At 34.7% G+C, this 26334-nt stretch overlaps 1 protein-coding gene across 5 annotated transcripts; it reads right to left on the bottom strand.

Annotated features, from left to right (window-relative positions):
- Nucleotides 1-8436: 8436 nt before the first annotated feature.
- RtGEF (Rho-type guanine nucleotide exchange factor) lies at nt 8437-25859 on the bottom strand. 5 transcript variants are annotated; one of them, XM_068284539.1, is made up of 9 exons: nt 25615-25844; nt 19280-19672; nt 19016-19216; nt 18528-18948; nt 18222-18464; nt 14149-14581; nt 13826-14062; nt 11125-12027; nt 8437-9212 (listed from the first exon to the last, which is right to left on the bottom strand). In XM_068284539.1, exons 2-9 carry the CDS (start codon nt 19618-19620, stop codon nt 9019-9021), a joined length of 2973 nt encoding a protein of 990 aa, XP_068140640.1. In that variant the 5' UTR covers nt 19621-19672; nt 25615-25844; the 3' UTR covers nt 8437-9018. The 5 variants fall into 5 exon arrangements, with proteins under 5 accessions (XP_068140640.1, XP_068140641.1, XP_068140643.1 ...); XM_068284540.1 differs by lacking the exon at nt 11125-12027 and having other exon boundaries at nt 25615-25836; XM_068284542.1 differs by lacking the exons at nt 8437-9212; nt 11125-12027 and adding an exon at nt 9815-10130 and having other exon boundaries at nt 25615-25837.
- Nucleotides 25860-26334: the final 475 nt, after the last annotated feature.

Here is a 26334-nt window from a genome sequence, read left to right as displayed (position 1 = left end):
TATCAACTTATCTTGTCAAAAGAGTCATAAACAGCTAAGAAAGTGCAAAATATTCCAATAAACCTTAAAATCATGAATTTAATTAATATTTCTGAGTAAATTTGACAAATTTATGTCTTTGTTTTAAAGAGGAATAATAAAGAAAAGTTTAATATGCATTAAAAATAGTAATTTTTTCTAATTTTCTTAAAAATCTTTCTGCATACATTAAGATTCTTTAATAAAATTGGGTTTAAATTATTTATCTAAATATTCAAGTATTTGATGTCATTTTAATTGCGATTTAATTAAGGTAAGCTTTTTAAAATCGGTTAGTACTTGGCCAAAACACAGTCTGAAGAAAAAGGCTGATTAGGCAAAAATTATCTTTGATCTTATTTTTAACTGTTTTTCATTCATGTTCTAACTTTTAGTGATCTTCTAATTTGTATTATGACTCCGGAAACTTAAACTAAAAATTTTGAATTGGCCTAAATAGGCAATGGGTCATGAATGAACTGCTTAAATCTTTTTGTTTTTTGTTTGTAAATATTTAAAACTTGGAATTAATTTAGCTAGTTTTTTTTTGTCACCTGTTCTGTGATACAGATGAGATTCATTTACACCAAAATGGGAATTCTAAATAATTATATCTTAGCACATTACATAGTTCTAGTGTTTTTCTTAACTTTGTGAATCCAATGTGATGACTATTAATTTTTTTGCGAATATACATTGGTAACTTTTTTTGTTCATTCTTCTATACCGAATCAAGATAGCTTCTAACTGATGATGAATTAACTGTATTTTGATGATAGTTCTGTGATATCTGTAAATAAGTAATTGCAGAAATAACTAAACATCTTTTATGATCTACCACAAAAATCTCTTAAAATCTGTTTGACATGCAGACAAAGTGTAAGCAGCAAAAAGATTCCAAAGAATTTTAAAAACACAAACTAAAAGATAGTCAAAAGCGATTAGTTCATTGGGTTCCAACATTTCTTTCACAAAAGCCTCTCACTAGCCCGCAGGGACATGGAGGTCAATGCTCATTTCACGCTCATTCAACATAATAAACTAAAAGTCAATTCTAAACTGGTCCCTCAATGACATCATAGACATTATAACCATTCCCATTTGCCATTTCCATCATACAAGTATATAATCAACATAATCATAAGTAGCCCACTAATTTGGCATTATGAAATTGGCATAAACAAACCGACTAAATGCTCTGGTCCAAGTATATGCTAAAGAAATGAAACCAACATGTGGTTAAGTAGAAAACCAACCTAAAGGTAGAAGAATCACATAAGTAAAGTGCCTTGTTGGCTTGTGCCTTGTATCCACCTGTTGCACTCTTCTTGATGTTGCTGATTTTGCTGGTGTTGCTGTTTTGTTGTAGTTGCTGCATCTGATTTCCTGCCTGGTTGCATGCAAGTTATGTCTCTATCTAAGTTTAGTCAAAGGTATTTGTGAAGCTAAGGCTGTGTGCAGAATATTTTGCCGGCCAGAGTCATCAACATGGTATATGAGAGCAATTGAAGCGCAACGCCAGCAGCAGAAGCAGCAAATAGCAACAGCAATAACTAGTCTAGGTAGCCAGGTAGATAGGCAGTTGAGAGCCTATTCGCAACCAGGCCCATACCCATTCCCATTCCTTCCATTTCCAGTCCCCTCTTATTCATTCCGCGTTTCGTATGTATCTTGGTGTCGCAACTTCATTTCCAAGCTCTTGGCTCTCTCATAACTGTTCTTGACGCCAAAAAAAAAAAAAAAAAAAAAAAACCAAAAATTTTTGTGCGTTTTGGGCCAACTTGAGTGACAACAACAGCAACTACAACTATGCCACGCCTACCTCCATCTCATCCTCTTTCGGTTTCTTTTACCGTTGCACAAAAAAGAAAGCAACCAACAAAATAAAATTCTAGTACTTGAAATTTTAGTTAATTTCAAAAAAAAAAAGAAAAAATGTATATTAGTCGTTGTCCGTTAGATATTTGCGTCTTATTATTGCTTAAGCGAAAAATTGTGGGAGATTTCGCATTGTTTTGGAATTATGGCTGCGGTTCCGAGACTCCGATTCAGGTTCACTGAGACTCCGATTTAGATTCTTCCCTGTGCCACACACAATCACATTAAGTCATTTTCTCATTGTATTTGCTCCAGATTCCCATACAATTGGCTCGCTCATCGTACTTATTTTGCTTCCTCCAATTTTTTTTGCTCCTACTTCTTATTTGTTTGCACTAAAAAACAAAAAACTTAACGCAAGGTAAGTTAGAGGTAAGAGGAAAAGAGCAGAATTGCTGCTTTCAGGGCGAAAGTGTGTGGTATGGCACCTAAAATGGTCTTTTTTCGTTGCTTTTTTGCCTGATGAAACTCATTTGGTAATTTTTTTTTTGTGTTTTCGTCTATAAACTTTAATGTCTGCTTCGTGAGAGATTTAGAAAAGATAATCACTAAAAGCTGGTCCAATTAAGTTTTGCCTAAGTCTGGGCTCATAAGTACAGGAGATCAACTAAGGAAGATATATTTAAATGGAAAATTAAGAAAAAAGGGTTTGGAATGAGCAACATATGTAAGTAGTTGGTCGAATATCGTAAACACCTATGAATATCGTAGTTATCCAGTGAAAGGTGGATTGCAAGATTGAACATTTTCATTTTGACTTCTTTATCCTAATGTTTAAAAGTCGAAATGAATAATAAATTTGAAATGAATCAAAGTTTTGAAAAAACCAATTATCCATTTTGATATGTTTAAGTAGATAATTTCTACAAATATTTTTAAGGGCTGTGCTTTAGTTTATTCATTCTTTTACTTAAGTTTATGTTTTTAGTGGGTCGGTAAAAGTTCGAAAAAAATCGGATTCCTGGCAGCAAGCTAAGAAAACTTTACTTTAACCATGTTGTCTTTGATGAAGATGTACATAGATCCAATTGTAGAATTTGTTATAATTTTTTAATGTCAACAAACTTTATAAGTTTAAACATATATGAAAGTACCAACATTTTGTCTAAATGAATTGTCATATAATAAATGTACTAACTAATATCTGTGCCAGATCTTTTTTGGTCTAAAAAATTCAATTTTGTGTCTTATGTGATTATCGTCAAACTTCTTAATAAACAAATTCTCTTAATGAGCTACTCATAATTCTGTAGAGTTGAAACAAAATCGGTTGACTATATCATTGAAATTGATATGTATCTTGGGGTCGGCATTTCTTCGGCTTAAGTTTGTAGAATTTCACGTGGAATTCGATATGTTAGATAAAAATTTTATCACTTTGACTCTGAAAGGTGAAAAACGAAAGACTTTAGTTACCAAATTGGCCAACAAATTGGCAGTTTATGACTTTTAAGCCAAAAGGGTAATATAAAGAATTACAATTTGAAAAAATAAGAGATAATAAACATAAATAAAAGTCGTGAATACGAACATAAAAACTAAAGATCCTAAAGTTGAAGACCATTTACCGCAAGTAATATCTCAATTTCATAGTGCATATTGTAATCTTAGCTAACGATACTTCATTGAGTTACATTTTTATCCACATCTAAGTGGATCTCTCTCCGAATACCCGCTAGATGACTGATTGCACACGTTGCAAATGTGTTGGCCCGCGTGTTTAATTGCATTTGGCTAACGCGCACGTTGGCCCGATGAGCAAATTAAAAGCAAACAATGGATGAAGAAAACAAAAACGAATCCTCCTCACACATCTAACGGGCTAAGATTATGGGCAAAGTGAGAAAAAAAAGTGCAAAACAAATTTTAGCAAATGCAACGGCAATTTGCAATGCATACACATACAAGACACATACCATCCACACACACACACACATCTCTCTATCACCTTTCATCCATTTTCCATTCCTCTCCTTCTTCAGTCATTTCATCAGCTTCTTTCATTTATACTGATTTTCACTCTGCCTTCAACCTCAAAGCACTTTCATTTTCATGCTCATGAAGCTGATTCAAGCATATTAATCTAATAATTAAGTTGTATCTATGTGTGAGTGACTATCTAACAATCTGTGAGTGTGTGTGTGTGTATCTGTATCTTTGTTTTAGTAGACAGTCATAGAATTAAGTTAGTAAATCGTTGGCATTGTTTGTCTTCATGGGCATTTTCTTTTTTTCTTCAGCTTTTTATGGAAATTGTCTTTGATTTAATGGCCCTCTATCCCTCTCTCTCTCTCTCTCTCTCTCTCACTCTTTTTCTCTTCATTTAAATATGTTAAGTATGAGCCACTTTTGATACGGTTTTCATATTTTGATAGTGAAATTAGATAGTTTTTTCCTAAAGGGCCATCTGAAGATTTTTTATTCTTTAACTCGAAAATATGATAAAAATCTTTTGTGTAATTTTCCAGTCGATGATTTTAACTAAACATTCCCACAGAACCACAAATCTTTAATACCCTTGGGAAAATTTAGATTTAGTTGTTCTTGTCAGATGTTTGTAATGTTAAGAAGTAAGTAATGGTAAGAACTTCCATTTGAAGTATTTAAATGTTCTTGAAGAGCTCTACTTTGACTGCACAGTGGTTGAATTTTCTCTGTTTTCTTAACATGACAACCTAAATTTGGTTTCGCTTTCCTTGAAGTTTCTCTCTTTTAAGTCCTTTGTGTCTTTACAAGATGTCGTCAAAATTTTGATACTTTAGACAGGAGAAATGTCTCTGATGAAAGTGTTTATTTTTAGAATGCTTACTATAAAACAATATGTATGTATGGGACCTAACGTTACGTGAAATTACAACCAATATTAATTTGAAACTGTTTATTTACATATTTTTGAAATATAAAGTAAAGGAAGACCAAACATTTTAGGCTGCATGATTAACCAAAACTATTCTGATACATGTATGTAAAATAAACTTTTGATTTTGAATCCAATCAACTTTTATTGCATGAAGCTTTTAAACATCCAACATTATGTGTATTTAGTTTTTAAGATTCGAGTTTAAGTTCGTTCAATTAATTCTGCAAAATCTTTCTTTTCATATTTTGTAATCTCTAATGAGCCAAATAACCTAAGAGAAGTAAATTTAAGTTGTTTTTCAAAGGTTTCAGTTCGGGGACAGGTCTAGAGGGACTGTCCAATCGATGAAAGCGTAATGAAACCGTTCCTGGTTAGGTTAAAATCCTTAATATAATCAACCTAACTAATTATATAAATAAGAAATTAAGAGGATGGAAAAGTTAAGCGCCTTATAAACAATAAAGTTCACAATTGATTATTAATTAAGAAATTATATATATAGTATTTTTGTTAATTAAAGCGGCTTTACATGTAAGTACTGTATGTATTATTCTGATCTTTATTAAAATCCAAGTATTAATTTTTAAAAAACAAATTAACGCCAAAACAAAATTCAAAGTTTTCAAAATTATTTTTGTTTTTTTTTAAGCATTTTTTCAAGCACAAACCTAATTTAGTTTTATAAAAGAAAAGCTAAGCATTTAATGAATAAATTTACCTTTTTATATGTTTCAACCAGCTGAGCGAGATCCAATGACACATTTTCCTTTTACCTTAAGACACTCCATTAATAACTGACTAGTTAAATACAGCCTAAGAGCCTACTCTCGATCTTCTGGTTACCTACAAACGGCAATTAGGGTCAAGCATGTGGTAAGCGGCAGACAATGAATAAAGAGTGCCTCCTGAGGGGAATAACCAAATATGCAGTTCCGTCAACCAACTGGCAGCAATCGATGACAAATGCCGTCCATCAATGCTGAATGCATTGGCATAGACCTTTTTTCCAAATAGATATAGGGCAAAATCCAGCCTCACATCAATCAAATGTCAAAAGAAGGAAAATGAAAAGAGAAGAGAAGATGGTAAAACTTTTGCTTTGCCTACCTCAGAATTGGAATTAGGTTAGAAGCATCACATTGCCAAGTTATCGATGATGCATAAACTAAAGCCAAAGAAGATACGTCCGTACATACATATATCGAATAGATGAGTCTGTGCACAACTTCAGAGTATCAATTGATGAAGAAGCTGTTGATGAGTTGATGAAGTGTTTAACTGGGTCGATTTCTAGCCACATGAAATATTTACAAATTATTGTAGGTAATTAGCCAAAATCAAATTAAATTAACAATTAAACAACTTATGATGTGGTTTTTTGTGGTCAGTAAGAAACCAATAATGATAGAGTTAAACTAAATGAACTTACATAGGCCTCGCCTTCTTTGTGGTTACAAATTAATATAAAATGCTAGATGACCGACAACTGCTTCTCTTTCTTTCATCTCTTGTTCTCTTTTGACCATGAAATGCAGCCTCAACATAAATGGGTTAACACCCTGCAGGTCTTAGCTCAATTGTATGGAATAGAGTTGAGCGATTTTAGTCTATTAAGACTTTAAGGCATAACCAAAGCAAAAGCAAAATCTCAAAGAACAACAACAGAAGCCTAAGCGGTGTACATTTTAGTCTTGGCTAAGTCTATTATTTTGGTAGGAGGAGCTCTTAGCTCTCTCCTTCTCGCCTGCTCTTTTGCTTTCTAGGAATTACACTAAGAAATACAATATCTCACTTTAAGCTGATCTCTAATCTGAGGATATAGGGAATGAAATTTCTTGTTCTTTCTGCAGTTACAACATTTGATGTAAGGCCCAGATTTGATTTGGAATTTGCACTTATTTTGCTTAGTGTACCTATGACCCTCGGATAATAAATATTTTTAGCCTGGCACCAAACATAATTGCTAATTATTAATAATTTTTATAAAGTAAACCCTGTGGCCAACATGCCTGGGTGAAATTGCTAATGATTATCATTAAATAAAAAAATCCAGAGAGTTGGAAGGAAGGAAGGAAGGAGAGATGACTGCTTTAACAATTTTTAACACAATTAAGTTAAGCAGCTGCAATAAATTTTGCAATGCCAACAGAGACTAGTTGGGCTTAACAGTTCCAGGGCCTGAGGGATTTGAGGGAGAGGAAGAAGTGGGGTAAAAACTTCCTTCTTTACAATCTACACACAGGAAGTGGAAGTGACACATCTAGAGAATTGTTCTCTCTTCACATCTCTTCACCTATCGTATCTGTACTAACTAACTGACATACTAAAAATTGTTTTTGTTGCCGTTTCGCTTGTCGCTCATTTGTCGCCAGCTGCCGCTGCTGCTGCCAACACTAATGCCGTTGTCTCTTGTCTCTGTCTCTGTTGTCTGTGGCTGTTGCTCTTGACTGCTGTTGGCTGCCTGATTGCAATCTCATTATGTGTGTCTTCTGTTGGATTTGGCTTAAAGTTAGTCAGACGAACTAGCCATAAGCAGAGCAGAAAGAACTGAGAATTTGTCTAGTCAGAAGCTATGCAAGAAGAATTGCCAAAGCGTTGGAATTGCGGTTGTTCATTGTTTACACCCGCCTAATTATTTATTGAGATCTTATTTTAGTTTCTATACCCTTAAAAAAAAAGGTCGTTGTCGTTTGAATTAGAAATGTTTTCTTTGCGAAAAGTTTATGGTGATTTTTGAATGTACATGAAAAAGTGAGTTAAACGTTTCTTCAATTTGATCAAAATATTTAATCCCAAAAATAATTTTAAACAAGAATATTGGATGAGGATTAGGATTAGGATTGCACTGCTTTGAAAGTTAAAAAAAAAAAAAAAACATTTTTTTAATTTCGTTTCATACTTTAATTGTGAAGAAGCTATTATATTTTTTACTTAAAAAAGAATGCATAAAACTCCCAACAACTCTTGTCAATCACTTTGAACCATCATTGCTCCTTTTTAAAAATGGTTAAAATCATTTATACTTCTTTTTTCTTTAAGTATATCAGTAAATTTGAACAACTTTCTGATGAAAATTAAAACAAATTCTTTGCAAAATATGTATGTTTTTTAAAATTATGCTATCACATCCAAGTTTCCTTACTCATAGATATTGGGATCTTCTTGAAAAAAACAATAGACAAATCACTTACGAATTCTTTTCGGTGGACAAATAACATAAAAAAAATTTTAAACTGAAACTGATTCACAGTTTTTATCGTAGATGAATAATATAATTTAGCCATATAAAAATCCTTTCCAAAACTAACTTATATGTAAGTATAATTAAGGTAATGGATTATAAAAAATAAATCACATCCTACATCTGCCTTTATTATGTCCAGAAAAAATTGAAATAAACATTTTTGAGTTACATCTGTAAAATCATCTTTTACTTTTACTTTGTTTTGAAGAACATAACATAGCAAAATAAAACTTGGTAGTTATTTTTAAGTTTTGATGATTTTGACAAACTCAATCTGAGAATTTTTAATAAGTGGTCTAAAAAAATATTTCTATATTTATTATGCTGTTCTGACAGGTAAGTCTGCCACAGACGGACGTCAATCTTACTTTTTATCTTCAAACTTTGAAAGCAACTCTTAAAGTCGTTTCTTTAGAGAAAGGAAAACAAATTGATATATATTTCATTTACATTTATACTCTTTAATTTCGGTGAATTGTCTATATACTAATATACACATACATTCAAATACATATATATATATAAATACAACTTGCATTGGGAGTTGTTTTTACATACTACAAAATTGGCACATTTTTTGTTTCTTGTTGTTTTGTTCTGTTTCTGAAATTTGCATATATGTAAATACATACAAATGTGTAACTCTGGATCCAAACTGGGTCTGATTGAATTATTACAAAAAACTAAACTAGGACAATTATAGCTAAGTACAAATACAAGAAACTAAAAGTAGTTGATAAATAAAACAAGCCGAACAAAAAAGAGATACATGATGACACAAGTATTGTCCATTTCACAAATAAATATATATATATCTCCTAGGTTTATAAAGGTCCATACATAGGTACATAATATACATTTACATATGTATGTATATGTATATATAATTAATTCTTTTTTGTTTTTTTTTTTTTTTGTGCAAAGTAAAGAATTTTTGCTTAAAGACTACAAAGCAGCAGCGGCGGGCGGTTTGAAGTTGAATCGATAATCCAAGTCCGTATCCAAATCACTTGCATAGTCAACATTTTGGGGTATTCGCCCCACTGCTCACACTACTCGTCTCCAGATGCTGCATCAGCAATTGCTGCAGATCGGCTCTCAGGGCGCGCTCCTCGTTGATTTGCAACTTGATCTGGGACATATCCTGTTGCATTTGTCGTATGGCAGTCCAAAGTTGTCGCAACGTGGGCGTCATGTCCTCATTCTCTAGTCCTGTGATTGGTTGCGTTGTTTGTTGGTTGTTTCATATATTTATTTATTTTTGTTTGTTTGGTTGGTTGTTTTTTAAGTATAAAATAAATTAAGAAATTATAAAATATGTTAGAGTGTTTGTTTGGTTTTTGTGTTGAAATGATATATGAAAATGTAAGATATGGGTAAATGTATGTATGTATGTGATATATAGAAAGATTTAAAAAGTTCAATGTGAAATGTGATAAATGAAAGGACGCAACTGTAGAATGAGATGATATATGGTATATGGATTATGTGGCTAATACTAAGATGCATTGGCTAACTACAATTTTAAAAAAAATATGATAATGTATAATTATATTTATCCTAGAAAAAAAAGTAAAAGTTAAAAAAAATTAAATGCTATGCACACAGACACACACAAAAAAAAATCGTTAAAAAAATATATATATATTTATGTAGCAAATTCTTTTTTATTTCATATTTTTTAATTATCATTATTATTGCGGTTTTTTTTCCATCTTCTTTCGTTTTCTTCAATACAAATGTATAAATATTTATTTGGTTAGACAACATTTTGCACACACAACAAAAACACTTACAATTTAGTTATTAAATTATTCATTTTCAATAGGTTTTTTCCCCCTTTTTTGTGTTTTTGTTTGTTTTTTTTTTTAGTTGACTAACATTTAAAGCATTTAATTTGATTTAAATTTCGATTTTTTTGATTTCGATTAACAACTCACTGGTTCTAGTATTAAGTTTGATTCTCTCTTCAACTATGGCAAATCTCACAAAATATACACATATATATCTTTTTATATTCTACAAAAATCATCATTTTGTTTGGTTCCACTTGTAAAAACAATAAAAAAGCTGCGTGGACGGATTTAAAGCCTTTTTTCTTTTCAATTGTTTAGAGGGCAAGAAATTTGGCTAAAAAGGATAAATCAAGAATTATTAAGTTTCATATATGTATATAGCATCTAATGAACTAGTCTCTGTCTTGGTTTGTTCTCGCTTTACTCTATATAGGCCACACACATTGCATTAATTTCGCACCTAACTAGTTAAGTTTTAGGCTTACACTATAGAAAACATACATATATGTATATACTAAGTATATTGTTTGTATATATCTAGGAAAAAGAATTTCAAATTCAAAAAACATTTTTGTTGTTCGGAAAAGGCAAACAAGTTCTAAATACACAGATACATATACGTATAAGAGTAAGTTTTCGTATAAAAGGCAAATAGCTTAAAGCTAGTCTTAGGCGGGCAAATAATTTGTTCATTTCAATTTAAAAATGTTTTTCGTAGACCAGATAATAGTTTTTAAATTTAAATACAAAAAAATCAATGAAATATATCGCAGTTAGATGAGCAAAACATTCTTCTTTTGTGCACATTATTGTTAGAGAATTTCTTATTCTTTTTTTAAATTTTTTTGTTTGGATTTTTAAACTGTGAACACTTTTGGGATCATTTTCTAAAAATTGTTTGGAATAGTTTTTAGTCTTATTAACAATTAATTTGTTTCTTTTTATTTTTTGGTTTAGAATGGGAAACCAATTTAGAAAGTTTTTTGTGTAAAACAGTTTAAAATATGAGTTAATAATTTTGTTTGTTTTTTGAATTTTATGGCAAATATTTAGTTTAAGGTTTGGCTACAAATTATTTGCCCGTTTTGTAGGTAAATTCTAAGGCCAAACAAAATTACACACACACACAGGCGTACACACACGCACACACACACATATATAGAGCAGCAGCAGCCGCAGCAGCGCATTCAAAGCTATTACTCGAACTGGAGCTGGCGGAGCAGCAGGCGGATGCGTAAATGCGAATGAATATGAGACCCTGCCCTCTGTGACCCCCCAAACCCCTCAAAGATTGTTGATTTTGCGCCACTGTTTCATCACAAAATTACCGCAACACCAGCTGCCCGATTGTCGTTTAGATCCATCCGGATTTAATTCCATTCCCATTCCAGCCGTTCCACTACCGTTTCGCATTAGAGAGGCAGAGGCGCCGCCGCCAACGCCGGAACACTCCACATCACTGTCATCTGTAATTTCGCCAATTCCGCCAACGCTGTTATCCCCCACCAATTGTGGTGTGCTCCTCTGAAGGGTGCTGGTACGTAAGGCACCGCCACAATTCATCAAGTAGCCAGCCCCATAGCCAGCATACCGATGCGAAGTGGATGCAGTGTCAAAGGAACGATTTAAACGACGATCATAGAGTCCTGGATGAACAGCAGCTGAAACTGCTGCTGGATTGGGCTTAACTATGGTCGTTGTGCTGTTACTGCCGCCCGCCCGTTGATAGATAATTTTGGGTTGAGCCTTGTTATTTTTCCTTGGCATCAGAGGTGAGGAGATGCCGCTACTGCAGACATTGTCATAGCCGGAACCAAAGCCACTTTTAAGGCGATTCAGGGATTTTCGTGTGGCTCGCTCTTCGGACAAGGCACGCTGATAGTCCTTCATGGCAGGAGAGCCACCTGTTCCTGCCGCTGCTCCAGCATTGGCACCAGCTCCTGCATTTGTTAGAGAGTAACGTTGTCCCGATGTCACCGAACTGGAGTACAAATTAAAGCTATTCGGACTAGCCTCACGCCAAATGAAGGATGAATTTAAACTGCCTGCCGAATGCTGGCGATTTTGTTGCGATTGCCGTTGCTGGTGCTGGTGTTGATGTTGCTGCTGATGCACTTGATTGACGCCACCGGCATTTATGAAGGGCAACTGCGGATTGGAGGTTGAGAAGGTTTTGCTCGTTTTCAATTTACCACCACGTATGGGTAGACAGGGTGTCCAGGGTTGTAAGGCTAAAATTGTGTAGTTATATTTTTTTTCGTTGGGTTTTTTTTTTTGTTGTGGGGTAACAATACAAAAAGAGAAATAGAGAGAAAGAGAGAAAAATGAAGAGAATTGGTTGGTTGACAAAGAATGTTGAAGAAACAACAAGAACAACAACAACAAGGACAACAGAAAATTAACGACAAAAAAGACAACAATATGAAAACCAATTAAAATCCACACCAACTAAAAATTATACAAAAATAGAGAATGGAAAGTCATAACCAAAATTAAGGTGATATATATATATGTACATGGATCTATAAAGGGTGGAATATTATATGAGAGATTTCCGAAATGGTTCAGAATGGTATATAACAAAATTAAGAACTTTATAATATTTCTATTTTAAACTTCCTACACTTTTTGTGACTATAATTGACTTTTTGTGTGGCCATTTCCATTGAAATATCAGGCTTTACTATAAGTCTCACGATTTTTTGAAAATTGCCCTGTGCTTTTATGATTGATGATTTTTCTGTACCACAAATACAAGTTACTATTTAAGCTAAAAAAAAAACACCCATAATAGTCATCCATGAGATGAATCTAACTAATGTAAACGATAAAGGAAGAGAGCTTCAAAGCCTTTGAAATGTATAAAGTGTATGCTAAACTTTTAATGGAAATGACTATTTACATAAAAATAAAAAAGATTAATCCTTCATCCTTCTATAAATCACACAATTTGATGCTACAGAACTTGCTTCCTAGAAAAGTTAAAATAAAATAAAATAAAAACAACACAAAGTAATTCTCAACATAAATTCTAAAATTCTACTGGCTTTTTTGAATTAAACAAAACTCAAATTCCCATTTTTGAACCATTTAGAAAAAGGAGATGAGATTAAAGTGAAAATTTAGAAAAAGGAGATGAGATTAAAGTAACTATATGGTGGAAGTTTTGGAACCAAACCCAATTAGCTAGTTAAGACAAAAGCACCAAATTTTAACAACCGCAACCAAAGGAAGATGGTGGTGGGAAGGGCGAGATAAAAAGGAAATGAAAGCATTTTTTTATAACGGATTGGGATTGATGGAGACAACGGCTAAGACAAACCACATAATGCTGTTTAAAGAAGCCGGGATAAATGTCTTAAAGCTAATGATTATGGATAGCAAATTAAAATTAACTTAAGTGAGTGGGATTTGCTTGGGCAAAAGAATCAAAGAATATTTATTATAAAATGAAACTAAACAAATTTAATAATATTTTTTGAAACAATAACAAAAATTAAATGTTGTATTACAGGTAATCAATTGTGAGTTTCTGACATTGTGTTTTAACAAATATCAAAGCTTAAAAAGAAATTATTTAAATGCCAATACGTATGTAGTAGTTATTGTTTAAACATTTTTTTTCCATTTCAGTGGTCTGTGTTTTTCCTTTTTGATTTTGTTTGTTATACAGTTTTAGACTTAAGATTAAATTTGATTTTTTTTTTTTGGTTGCTTTGGTTTTTAATTTAAAAAGCTTGTACAATTTTGTGGTTAAAAAAAGGATGAGTAGAATAAAAACAATAACCAAACCAAAATAAATAAAAATTTACATAAATATCAATTATAAATTTTTCTTTGATTTTAGCAGATGATTTCACATTTAGGTGACGTTGTGTGTGTGTGTGTGTGTGAAAGGATTGTACAGTTGATTGTGTGTGTGTGTGTGTGAGTGAGAAAGCATTTCTTTAAAGGCTAACAACATTTGCAAGAAATTTATCTCGTCTTCTTGACACTAGACAAAGCACATATTCGATTTGCGAAACTTACCCGAATGAATCGTATTCCTAGTGCTATTCTGATAGGCGGCACAATAGGCCTCAAAAACCCGCAAAACCAATGCATCCTCCTCATAGGTCGGCTGATTTTTACGACCGCTGCAATAGCCAGCTGCTCCTCCGCCGCTGCTGCTGCTGCTGTTGTTGCCACTGCCGGAGCCAGTTGTGACATTTAATAAACTGGGACGTAATGGCGGAGTGGGACGCAAACAGCTGATGGTCCAGTTAGCTGTAAGTAAAGTCGGTTAATATATTGATTTTCAAATATATACAGTTTAAATATAAGAATATTTTCGTTAATATTTATGGGCTAACCCTTTGTGCTTCCTTTCCTTGCGCTTGGCCCCGCCGCTGGGCCCGTTGCTGCTGCTGCTGCCACCGCTTGATTGCCTTCCGTGGTTGCTAATTGCTGTGGAGCTACTGTCTTGTTGTTTGGTGTCTGGACTAAACTTGATTTGTGGCTTAGTGTTCCCAGATGACTTGGTAGACTTGGTGGTTGTGGTGGATGCATTAGATGTGGTGGAGGCTGAGTGTGCGTGTTGTATTGATTGTAACTGAGGTGATGATTGAAGGACAGGCTCCGTTTGTGTTGTGACATTGAGTTGTTGATGTTGGCTCCCCCCGCCGTTGGCTGCTGTTGTTGTGGGTTGCTCACGCCTCCTACTGTTACTGGCGGCAAGCTTTGTGGCTGCTGTTGACGGTTGTTGCCTGGTGGGATAAGCAGATTGTGGCCCGTTGGCGGTGACATCTAAAAATATATAAAAAGATATATACAAAATTCATTAAAAATAAATCTTTCAACTCGCATTTTAATAGTAAATCTAGTTGATTGGGTTAGAGAATCGAAATCAATCAGAACAACAACAATAACAACAAGTAGAATCTGCGAGCGAGCAAAGCTTGGCAAGCAAATCGAATCGTATGGGTTTTGGTTTGTTTATTATTTTTTTTTTTTTTGTGCATTTATATATGTGCGTGTAGGTGTGTGTGTGTTGCTGAGCGTTAGATAAATGTTTTGTAATTCGTTTGGCCTTTTTGGTAAAAAACAAAGAGAGAAAGAAAAAGTTTTTTTTAAATGATGGAAATGAATGTCCTGATATGTGGTTAAAAGTGAACTAATTGATTATGCTAAAAGGCTGTAGGTCCTTATCAAACGGGAGAAAAAAATCTCTAAAAATTGTTTTGTCGTTAATTCGTAATTATTTAGTGGTTTTTACCACTTCGTACTATTGGGCTTACTATGCGAAACAGTACAGAAACAGGATGCTGAAGGTGCAAAATAGAGATCTGGGTTGCAGATAACATTTTGTCAAAGAACAAATCCTATGAATGTGAAGATGAGTGCAAAATTTAATCAGAAAGTATAATTTTTTTAGGTATTTATAGAAATAACACTTATAGGGTATACACAAAAAGTTGAACTCTGGCATTGTAAGCCTTGCCAATCTTTATTCGCTTCATTTAATTGCAATTTCCAACTAGTTTTAGCGTTGAAGACCATTGGAATTTTGGAATTCTTTAACAAAGTCTGCTGTGGATGCAACTTGGTGGTTCTTAGAATAGCTGTACAGACAACTTTCAATCTTCAACCGCCGTTAATGCACGGTTTGACTTAACCCTTTCAAACTAATTATGAAAACTAAACTATTAGATTAATTTACTTTTAACCAGTTTCATTATAGTACATAAAGCATTTAAAAGAAGGTTTTTTTTTCAAAACTAATGGGCTTTTGGTAAGTCTCACCGAAAGTAGAATGAGCTGTTAGTCAATCAGTTTGAGTTTATAATTTTCATGAGTGAGTGAATCGAAAAGCAAATGAATGAAAAAGAAAAAAAAAATTATTTTTGGACGTGCTGCATTTGATATTTTTGGAGCAAAACGAATATACAAAACAAATCGAAAAACAATCGGAACACGTGCACAACAAAACGGCCATAGACCATGACGACCGATTGGGATTGGATTTGCTTGCCTTCTTCGCGAGCCGCACACAATGAACAATCGATGGAGTTTGAGAGTCTGCCACCGCTTGCTCCAACATTGTCACAATCCTCATCCTCACTGCAAAGAGGACAAAATCCGGAAGTAGATGATGATGAGGTGGCTGTGGTGGCTGTTGTGGTATTTGTGGTGTTGCTTGTGATGCTGCAACCACTACAACAATTCTGACAGATTGAACAATAGAGAGCACCCTCACTATATCCACTGGCCACGTCCAGAGAACAAAAGCAACTCGAACAAATGGAATTTTTCGAATCCATGCTGGAGGAGTCCTTGCTCTTCTTATAGGCATGAACAATGCCGCGAACTACTTCGGGTGGTAGACGTTCCTTCTTCCACCAATGGGCATACATGCCGGAACGAAAAACTGGTCCAGGAGCTGGTACTATTGGAGCAACTGAATCCAGTTGATCCGATGAGTTGGAGGTGAAGAGAAGTTGATCGTTTTGCAAATTATTACAACGATGACTAGTCTCATCTACACTTGAGCTGGAGGGTAAGAAAATACTTTTGGTATACACTTGAAATGGCGAAGGTGGCGGCAATAAAGGACAATCTTCCACATTATTTTCCATCTCCTCGTCCTTTCGGTTAGTGGGGGTGAGCGGCTCCGTTTCCTCCGGCTCCGCCAGTTTGTCTTCATTGAGGTTTTCGTCTTCTACAATTTGACTTGCCTCTGGTGTTAGAAATTTTTCTCTAAATCTACCACAGACGTCAAAATGCTGTTCATCCAAAAGATTCTCATGGCCCCGGGTCTCATTCGGGGGATCGGGTGACGCTATGGTACAACTTCCAGCCATGCCACTATCACTAGACCTCGGACTGGGGCACTGAGAACTCTCACAGCATCGACATTTACAATCTAAATGGAGATCTCCACCCCGATCCCTATAACGATCACGTTCACGATCTCGTCGCGGCGGCGGTGGTGGTGGAGGAGGTGTTGGCGCTTGTCGTGGCTGAGTAGACATCGGTTTGTCATTCATTTGAAGATACTGATAGCTTATACAGCGTCGTATAGAATCACGATTCTTTGTTGCGTTGGTATCTATGCATAATTCTGATGATGAACTACTACTACGATTTGTAGATGGATTGGGTTCAATTGTTCTATTCTCTTTCACAAAGGATGATACATCATTATTATTATTATTAATATTATTGTAGAGTAACTCGGCTTGAAGTTTATCTGGTGCTGTGAGACAAGCAGCCGGCAGATCTAATGAACTTGAGTGGACATCCTCTTCGACACTCTGTTTTTGTATCAACTCCTGACGATCGCGCCAACTGGGCACATAGACTTCAGTGTTTTTCGAATGATTAAAGCGATTGCCCACAAATATGCTAGGCATGCTGTGACGTTCAATGGGTGAACTGGGATTTGAGGCAACGGGAGGATTAGATGAGGCTTCCTCCTCTGCTAGATTCTCGCATGCTGTGAAAGCGCCACCCAAACGTCCGATATACATGGAACTGGCATCAGATCTTTGTTGTTGCAACTGAATGGGACGAGAGGTGTCTTCCACCGTTTCGTCTTCTTCTATATGATTGGTTAGACTAGTGCCACCCAATTCCAAGGTTGCTGTGGATGTGTGAATACTTGAATGCCTTTCCCTTGACTTGCGAGCCAAAGCTCTCAATGCCTGGGAGCCTATTATCAGAGATTCCTTCTTCAATTGATTTTGTCCCAGGAATCTATCTTCATCATCATCGAAAGATTCCAATTTAATTAAATTAATCGATGATAAATGTCTGGGTTTACTTCGTCCACCGTCTTTCTGATGATCCACAAAAGTGCCCGTTGAATTGCAATACAAGGAATCATCGTCTCGTTTATTCTGGTAGAATTTCACATACTCAAATGGATCCGAATCACAGGACCGTAGACTGGTACCATCTTCATATTCGTCTTCATAGCTCTCCGAATCGGTGGGAAATTCAAAAGCATCTTGACGCTCTAGTTCCGATGACTGGTTAGAGAGTTCCATGTTATCGTTTTTGAGATCTTTCAGTTTGGCCGCTGCCTTATGGCAACGTTTCTTACGCAAAGCTATCCGCTTGAGATCAATGCTCTGGCGAGCTTGGGGATAGAGTAGCATCTTTACAATGGCACCACGTAGGCGTCCCGCCTTTACAAGGCAAGCAAAATGGGCACTTAAATTGGCATAGGGTGCTGTGGGCGGATAATTTCTTGGAGGTAGAGTGATGGTTGGGGAAATGTTGTTGTTGTTATTGCTGTTGTAGTAGGCGCACAGGGAGAAGCGTGTACAATAGCCACGCGAATCCAAATGCTGACTGAGCTGCTCACATATCACAAGTATTAAGTATTGGAAATTGCATTTAAATAAAATGAATCTAAATGTCTAAATTTGATCTAAACACTTACATGACTTGCATTCAACTGACCACCCAAAGAGGAATTACTCAGATTGCTCAATTGCCTCTTAATGCCCATGGGCAGACTAGGATTATTTGCATTTAGTAGCTCCACCCATTTGTTGGCTTCATTTGGTCCTTGACAAACGGCTACAATGCGATCAATTAATGAGCTACTAATCTCGAAAGCATTTTTAATGGCCTCCGTATCTTCCAAACGATTCACCACAATGCCAGTTAGGGGAAGTTTGCCCTGAAAATTAAATAGAAGTTATCAATACAAATCCATGAAATGCTATTCAAGTCCCTTCCCAACCTCATAGATAAAAGCACTCATCCTTTGGCTAACACTTAGAATTAGCAGCGTTTGTGGAAAGAGTACAAAATAACGATCTCGATGATCGGCTCCAACAGCCACACTACCCATATGAATGATATCACCCAATGAGCTTAGCTCTTGGCCCTGCCAGCCACGAACTGGACCAGTTAGCACTTGTAACTCCAATTCCTTTTGTCGCCGAGTCGCCGAACATGTGGCAGCAATATCTTTATAGACGGCAACGCTGCGTTGAGTATCACCACGATCTGGATGACTGCTCTCCATATGTCGTTCCAACTCTTGCAGCATGGCAGAATATTTATCCAGGCGGCGAAACGGTTTGGATAGACCTGTTGTAAGAACCAATAGGCCAGGAGTGGCAGCTCCCTGACGTTCCATATACTTTTCTAGCTCATCTCTGCCAATGCAAATACAAATTAATGAATAAACTCATATAAAACAAGGTAAAGTAATCAAATACTCACTTGTACTTATCTAATATGACTATGGCCTTGGGATGAGCAGCACAATAGGCCTGATGTACCTTCTTCATAAGCGGGGCTATGGTTAGAAATAGTTTTCCAACTCTCTCCTTGCACTCTTCAATTTGTGTTAGCAAATCCTCATGGGTACGAACAACTTCCACAAAATTGCACATCAATTGGGCATATTCATCGGGATTCAGACTGCAAAAGAGGGTCAACAAAGTGTTAACAAAAAGGGAATTGCATGTCTTTCTATTTACTTACATTTGTGTCTGGAGCATGGGTTCTAGGAAATTCTCAAAGAGTCCCTGCAATTCAGCCACATGGGCTCGCTCGGAATCTAATAGATCTTTTAGTACAACCGAACGATACTCCTGTATCTCTTCGGGGGCACGTATGGATACCTCTTTTTGTGGCAAGGGGGCATTATATTCATTTACATAATTGCTGGGAAACCAGCCAGTCTTATCATTCAATGTTCCCTCCCACCAGCCGCCGTCCTCACGTTGAGTAACCGTTATTAGATCACCCTTCTTGAAGCATAGCTCATCATTGTTGCTTCCCATAAAGGAAAATTCAGCCTGTACCACCAATGGTTGATCCATGATGATTCGATTATGGCTCGGCTGTGTCTGCTTCTCGGCTAAATTGCTTCAACTGCACCAAAAGAAAAAGAAAAACATAAAAATGAGTGAACTTGAAATATCAACATAGGCCCCGCCTCCTCCCCCGAACCACCCACGCAGACACATATGGAACTAAAAAACTTTTTTTTTCTTGACATCTTTTTTCTTCTCCCCCTCCCTCTCAATTGTAATTGCCTGGAAAACTCTTGGCCAAGGTTAGACATTGAGAGCACAAAAAAATATACAAAATAATTACGAAATGCCTTCTTTTTGAAAAACGAATTTTAGATAGCCAAAATGATGTGAGAAAAAATAAATATTGCATGGATTGGAAAGAAAATATAGTCGAGCATTTTCAATTCTCAATGGGGCCATAAATCATAAACCGTAATTTATGAGCGAGTCGAAATTTTGTTTTCCTATTTTATAGATATGTCCGTATGTTCGAAACATTTACTTTAAGAGGCATGGCATGTACACACATTTGCAAAACATGGCATTTTTATGTGATTATCGTTAAAATTTAACAATATTCACATGGATTTCATTCTTAAGAAAGATCTCAGTCTCTCTTTCATTCTCGCCCCATCACCATGACGTCATAATTAATAAACAAATTTGATAGTTCTGTTTCGTTTATCGTTATCTTATCTGGCATGTGCAAAGAAAGCTTTAATTTAAAACATTTTATAGGCAAATTCATCTAAAATGTGACTAAGATGCACAAAATCTTTTATACTGACATGGAAATTCTTAGTATGAATTTGTTTTTCTCCTTAACGAAGAATAATTTATTTAAGCGTCACAAAAGTTAGTCTCCTTGAGTTTAAGTTTTATATTTTTGTATTGAACTTCCGATAGGCAGTGACAAATGTTTGGAGGAAACTGATGAACTATGAAGAACACTTTGCTTACATCTTCTTGTGTTCAAACCGACATAGCGTTAGTCTTTAGTAAAAGGCTATATTCGAGATCAAAAATGATTTGGGTATCCGTGATCTAAAGAAGATTTTTGTTTGCTTTTTACATATTATTGGAAAAACTTTTCAAACCTTGGACCAATTTTAGATATAAAAGAAAGTTGCCATTGCATAAATAACATACTTGTTCCATAAAAAAAAAGTCTAAATCTATCACTGAAGTCGTTAAAAGTTCCACAAATTAAAAAATATTATACATGAATTTCAAAACTAATAGTTTTTACTGCTTTAGTTAACGAAAAGTGACGTCTGCTCAACAAATTTGAACTGAAATATGTCGATATTTGCTTATAACTCATTAATATAAAATTTTAATGGAAAATTTTAGCTAATATATAGACAACAACATACATATATAATAAGAACGAACCATGATATAAATCTTCTGGATTTGTTAGGCTTATGTCAAGATATTTTCTATAGTTAAAATCTAAAATAACTAAATATTTAGTGGGAGGGAAACTAGATATAACCAAGTAACATTAAGGCGAATATTTAATGAAATATCTTGTCAAAGTTGTTTCTATTTTTTACCTTACATTATTTGCTATATTCGACTTGCTTTCTTTTTCGAATAATTGATTATAAATTACTTTATTGCTTAGTACTACCAAGTATTTGAGGCATTTGAGTGCCTTGTCTTTCTATAAAGTATAAACACTTTATACTACGATGCAGAAAGTAAAATTTCATTAATTTGAAATAAGCATTTCGTGCGATCCGATTTTCTATATGCATCATCAATAAAATATACAAATTATCACAATTTGCTCCATGATATAAAAGGATTAATTGTTCTATTTATGGTACACTTGAGGTTTTCTATATACAAGAAATATGTCTTTATACACATTATACATTGGATTAATCACACATTTTCAATGATTAAACGTAAAAATATGACAAACGTGTGTACCACTTTTTGGTTTGCTAAAAATACGGAAAATAACCAACAAGCCGAAGATAGAAAAATAATTTTTTGTCATTTTGACGTCTGCTTGAACTTCCATATGCTGCATACATACATATATCAGGCGATCATTCGAGTATATACATCATGAGTAGACATAAATTGACAGGAAGAAGACCTTTTCCATTACAGAGTCAGAATATCTGATGAATTCTATAGAGATATAGTATAATTCTACTTGGATTCCCTTTTCCTCTCTCGGACAAGGTCACGTTGTGTGTTAATTTTCCACTTTGAGCAACAAAAAAATTCTCTTTGCCCACTTTTAGGCCACTTTTAACACATATTTTTATATAGATCAGGTATAAATACATATATAAAGTATATATGTAAGTATAGCACTTAATTCTTTTTCATACTTTTTGTTGGTGTACGAAAATTTGCCGTTCGTCAAACGATAAGGCTGCACCGCACGCGTTCATTGCTTCAGCGAAACTGAGGGAAAAACATGGCGACAAAATGCCAAATGAATTTTCACGGTTTTCCCTCAATCTCTCGCTCTCTCTCACTCTCTGTATGTCTCTGTGTCTGTCTGTGGGATCATATATATATTATATAGCATATATTTATACATGAATCTTTTAGCCGGATACATCGCATATTTTCATGACAAAAACAAACCAAACGAAACAACAACAAAAATAAGAAAAACAGTGAGCGAATCTTAATGCTTCTTTTAATTTTCCCATAAGGGGGGATAAATCGGTGGGAAAAATGGCCGAAGAAAATTATACAAAATTCTTTCTTTCTTCTTCTGGTTTTTCTTTCATTGACAAAAATGTTTTCAAAACAGATGAGAATCGGCAAAAAAATCTCTACGGATGTTTTTTTTTTTTTTTTTTTTTTTTTTTCTTTTTTGCATTCTATGTTTATAATTTTGGTAATCGGTTAAGAACTTGAATATCTATATAGACGACTTAACAATGTTAATGGAAAATGATGTGAAAATTCACCTGTTCCATTCAATTTGTGTGCCACACGAGCGAAATGCGAAAGTGGTATCGAAAATATTCAATGGAAATAGAAATGGAATATTTATTACAAATCGGGAATCACCTTTATAAGAACATATAAGCCAAATGTGGTTTTATTTTTGTATACAACTAATTTTAGAGATTTCGTTCATTCGGGTGTAAAGTTAAAGTTTACTCTCCAAAAAAAAAAAAATATAAAATTAAAAACCTTAAAATTCCTGGATTAAAAAACATTAATACAGAGTAATCATAATGTCGATCCGAAATCATTTTATCTTTTGGTTGCTTTTTCTATTTCATTGGTTTTAACATTTCATTTAATAATTATTGTTATTTTTTTTTTGTTAAAATGCAAAACAAATAACATATAGAAATGTTCTTCAAGTCATGCGCCATACAGAAAAAACACAAAAAAACAAAACAAAACAAAGAAATACTTCATCTTTCTATATAGTTGACCTCATTTATCGAAAAAAAATATTTTCTTCACATATATACATATACATATATACACCCAGTATTTATGTATGTGTGTAGTAGGAGTTCTCTCTCAATCAAGTCAAATGAAAACCAATCAAATTATGAACTTCCTACACTTTAGGTTGATCAAGAACTTTACGCCCACTTGAAACTCTATAAATACATATCATGAAAGCGAAGAATGATGAGGAGGAGGTGGAAAAGACGGGCAGCTGCAGAAGGGGGGAAGTAGACAAAAGTCAAATTAAATTCTATTATGGTCATAGATCTTCCCTTACACAGATGTATGCATCCTCAAGTGGTGAATCTCAAAATCGACGAAAACTTAAATAGTGGGAGTGGAAAAGGTGGACAAGACGATGCCAGGGGATAAGGAACCAGATTTTGCCGGCCAACTAACTGCATCAATTTGGTTTTTTTGGTTGACTCTTTTTTTTGTTTAGTTTGTGTTTATCTTTCTCTTGGCTACTCTTTCTAGTTACCTCAATCTGCTCTTTCATTTCTTATAAATTTTTATTTTCATATCATCTCTCATCTGAAAATTGCGCACTTCCGGATGAATGCCCCCCTACTAATCCCTCTGATTTTGGGTGACAGTTGGGTTATTCTTCTTCGTTTTGTCAGTTTCTTTCCATCCATTTATTTGCACATATTTTGCTTGGCACTCTGCCGCACGTCCATCCACTTCCATCTGTTGCATTTAATGAATTAATTACAACGAAAATTGAATGCTTCGATGGTATGAGATCGTACATAATGCCAGAGAAGGGATCTCTGTGTGTTTCTCTCTTTCCGTCGCTTTTTCTCTCATTCTTAGTTTGTTTTGTGACCTCTAGTTGCCTCATTTCGTTGCACCGCCTACGGAAATTTAATTGTTTTGCGGCCATGGACCCCTCTAGCCATAACGAATTCAGGGTTAATAAGCCTAAGGGGAGAATCAAAGTTGATAAACTGTACTACCATCTGAAATTTATTTTATACGCGTTTCTATTAGGTTTAAAAATAACTTATTTGAACAAACTACAATAAAAAATTAAATAAATTTTAAAATGTATCACACATATAGTAAGTCATATAAATCACACTTTTCATTTCAGTGTTAAAACAAAACATAATTCTCGAAATTCTGGTTGTGGGCTCATACACCTCTGCTGAATCTAAACTTCAATTCTGGACGATCCTGAGTCGAAATATCCTTGACTTTAGTGGCCGATAACATTTTAAACAGCTCTCGTTACCGAGGAAAACACTTTTTTTAACTTCATATTGTTATAAATTAAAAAATAACCTCAGTTTCATATGATTAAATAGATTAAAATATAATCAATTAATTAATTTACCATTTATTACAACTGTAAAAAAAAAAAAACGATCCTTTCGGACCTCCTTTAGGTCCTTTGCAATAGATCATTCTCCCTACCTGTTCTATTGAATCATTTATAAATTAAATTTAAATATTTTTGAAGAGAACAGTATTTAAGGGCAAAGTAGTCTCAAATTATTGGAATCCGCAGCCTTTAAAGACATTATAGTGTGAAATGAATATAATTTTTGCAAGGTACTAATCTAAGTTGCATTCCAATGGATAATAAATAAATAAAGATTGCTAAGGCATACAATTCCACAAACTGCATATACCCCAATTGCACTATGGCTCGAGAGGGTATAATAAAATGGCACTAGGTTCAAATTATTTATGAATGGAAGCCATGAAAAGAAGCTCTTTGCAGCAGGAGTCAGAAACTAGGGAGAGGAGCAAGAGAGAGAGAGAGCCGGGGGAACAAGAGTCTGGACTATAAAAAAGTCTGTATACAATTTGGTCTTTTCAGGCGTTGACAGAATTTGTCTTTTCTTTATTTTATTTCAATTTCTTTGGCAAAAGTTCAAATTTTCTTTTTTTTGTATGGCTAGAACCTGACTGTGACTAGGTAGAGCAAACAGGCCTGGACTCGCTCTCCCTATATTGACCCAATGGCTTAGGCAGCATAAAGTGGCAGACCTTTGCGGGGCAATAAATTACAAAAACTAAGACTGGTATGAGACGGAAAAGTGGGAGCAGGAAAACTGAGAGGAGAACGCGAGAAATTTGTTAAATTTACTTGTCGGCTGCAACAAGAAACTGAACGAGGGAAACCAGGGAATAGAGGAAATGCAGCCATGGGCATAGTTGAAATGCTCCCAACTATATATACATCAGAAGGGGGGAAACTGAGGAATCAATATCAGTAAAGTTTCCATTTAGTTGGTTTTTTGCAGTTCTGATAAGAAATTTTTGTTAAACTATCCCCCATTTGCTACGCCCTTGGCCTTAAGAGTTTTCCCCGTTATGCATTTGTTGTTGTTACTGTCGCCAGTCTGACGCATCAATTGTTTGATATTTGGATAACACCACGGCAAGAGCGGGAGCCGAGGGTCTGGGAAGTGCCACTAAACCCTTTTGGTCTATGTAACATAGTCGTAGATATAGAATTCTGACTCATATGTTTATTGCTAATGTTGTTTAAACATTTCCCACCACCTCCATCCTAAGTGTGTGACGTTAGGAGGGGGTGCTGCTGCTGCTGCTCACCTTCAACTTTGTTTCGTTTGGACAAACATTTGTTGCTTTCGTTGGATATACTTCTTTCGTTGTTATATTATCACCGTTTCTTCAACGTTTTCATTAACTTTATCGTATTTTGAGCACTCAGTATCTATAACGCGATTATTTTTCTATATTTATTTATATATTTAACAAAAACAAAACAAAACTGAACGAGAATTTACACTTTTTACCAAAATCGTCCGTACAAACACAACAACGAAAATAGTGGGTTAAAATAGTGGGTACTCTCATTCACTTTAAACCCAGCAAACATTCTGAATTCACATTGACTATTGGGAACCGAGAGAAGCATTTTTTGCCAGAAATCTTGCATTTATGATGTTACAATTCGCGGGTTTAAATTTATAGTATATATTTATTTTCCTCGACAATATTGTTGGGTCCTTTTTCCTTTTTAAGCTACAAGATATAACTGTTCAATTTGGCAGAAACAAATTTTCATTATTTTGTTCTTTCAAATATTCATACATTGTATGTTAGCTGAAATTCAGATGGAAAAATAGGCTTTGGATCAATTTATGGTTCTTTTTTAAACAATTACATTAAAACTCTGACAGGGTGTTTAAGGACTTTTAGTAATTTTTACTTTTCTGAATTAAAATTATCTGTTGCATAATGTTAGGAGTTGTGTTCGCTATTACTTCCCTATATTTGAGAGTCCACAGGCTCGTATTGAGTGACTGT

This window comes from Drosophila tropicalis, unplaced genomic scaffold, assembly GCF_018151085.1.
Source record: "Drosophila tropicalis isolate 14030-0801.00 unplaced genomic scaffold, ASM1815108v1 contig_393, whole genome shotgun sequence".
Classification (NCBI taxonomy): domain Eukaryota; kingdom Metazoa; phylum Arthropoda; class Insecta; order Diptera; family Drosophilidae; genus Drosophila; species Drosophila tropicalis.
Note: the sequence above shows the minus strand (reverse complement) of the source record. Positions and strands in the feature narration are given on the sequence as shown.

Excerpts from the sequence above, each read along its gene's own strand:
- RtGEF (XM_068284538.1), bottom strand. The coding sequence starts at position 19,620 with ATGGATCAACCATTGGTGGTACAGGCTGAATTTTCCTTTATGGGAAGC. Across the intron at positions 18,465-18,527 it reads TGAGTGCTTTTATCTATGAG|GGCAAACTTCCCCTAACTGG; the intron begins GTTGGGAAGGGA and ends TTTAATTTTCAG. Across the intron at positions 14,582-15,806 it reads GTGTGCGGCTCGCGAAGAAG|ATGTCACCGCCAACGGGCCA; the intron begins GCAAGCAAATCC and ends ATATATTTTTAG.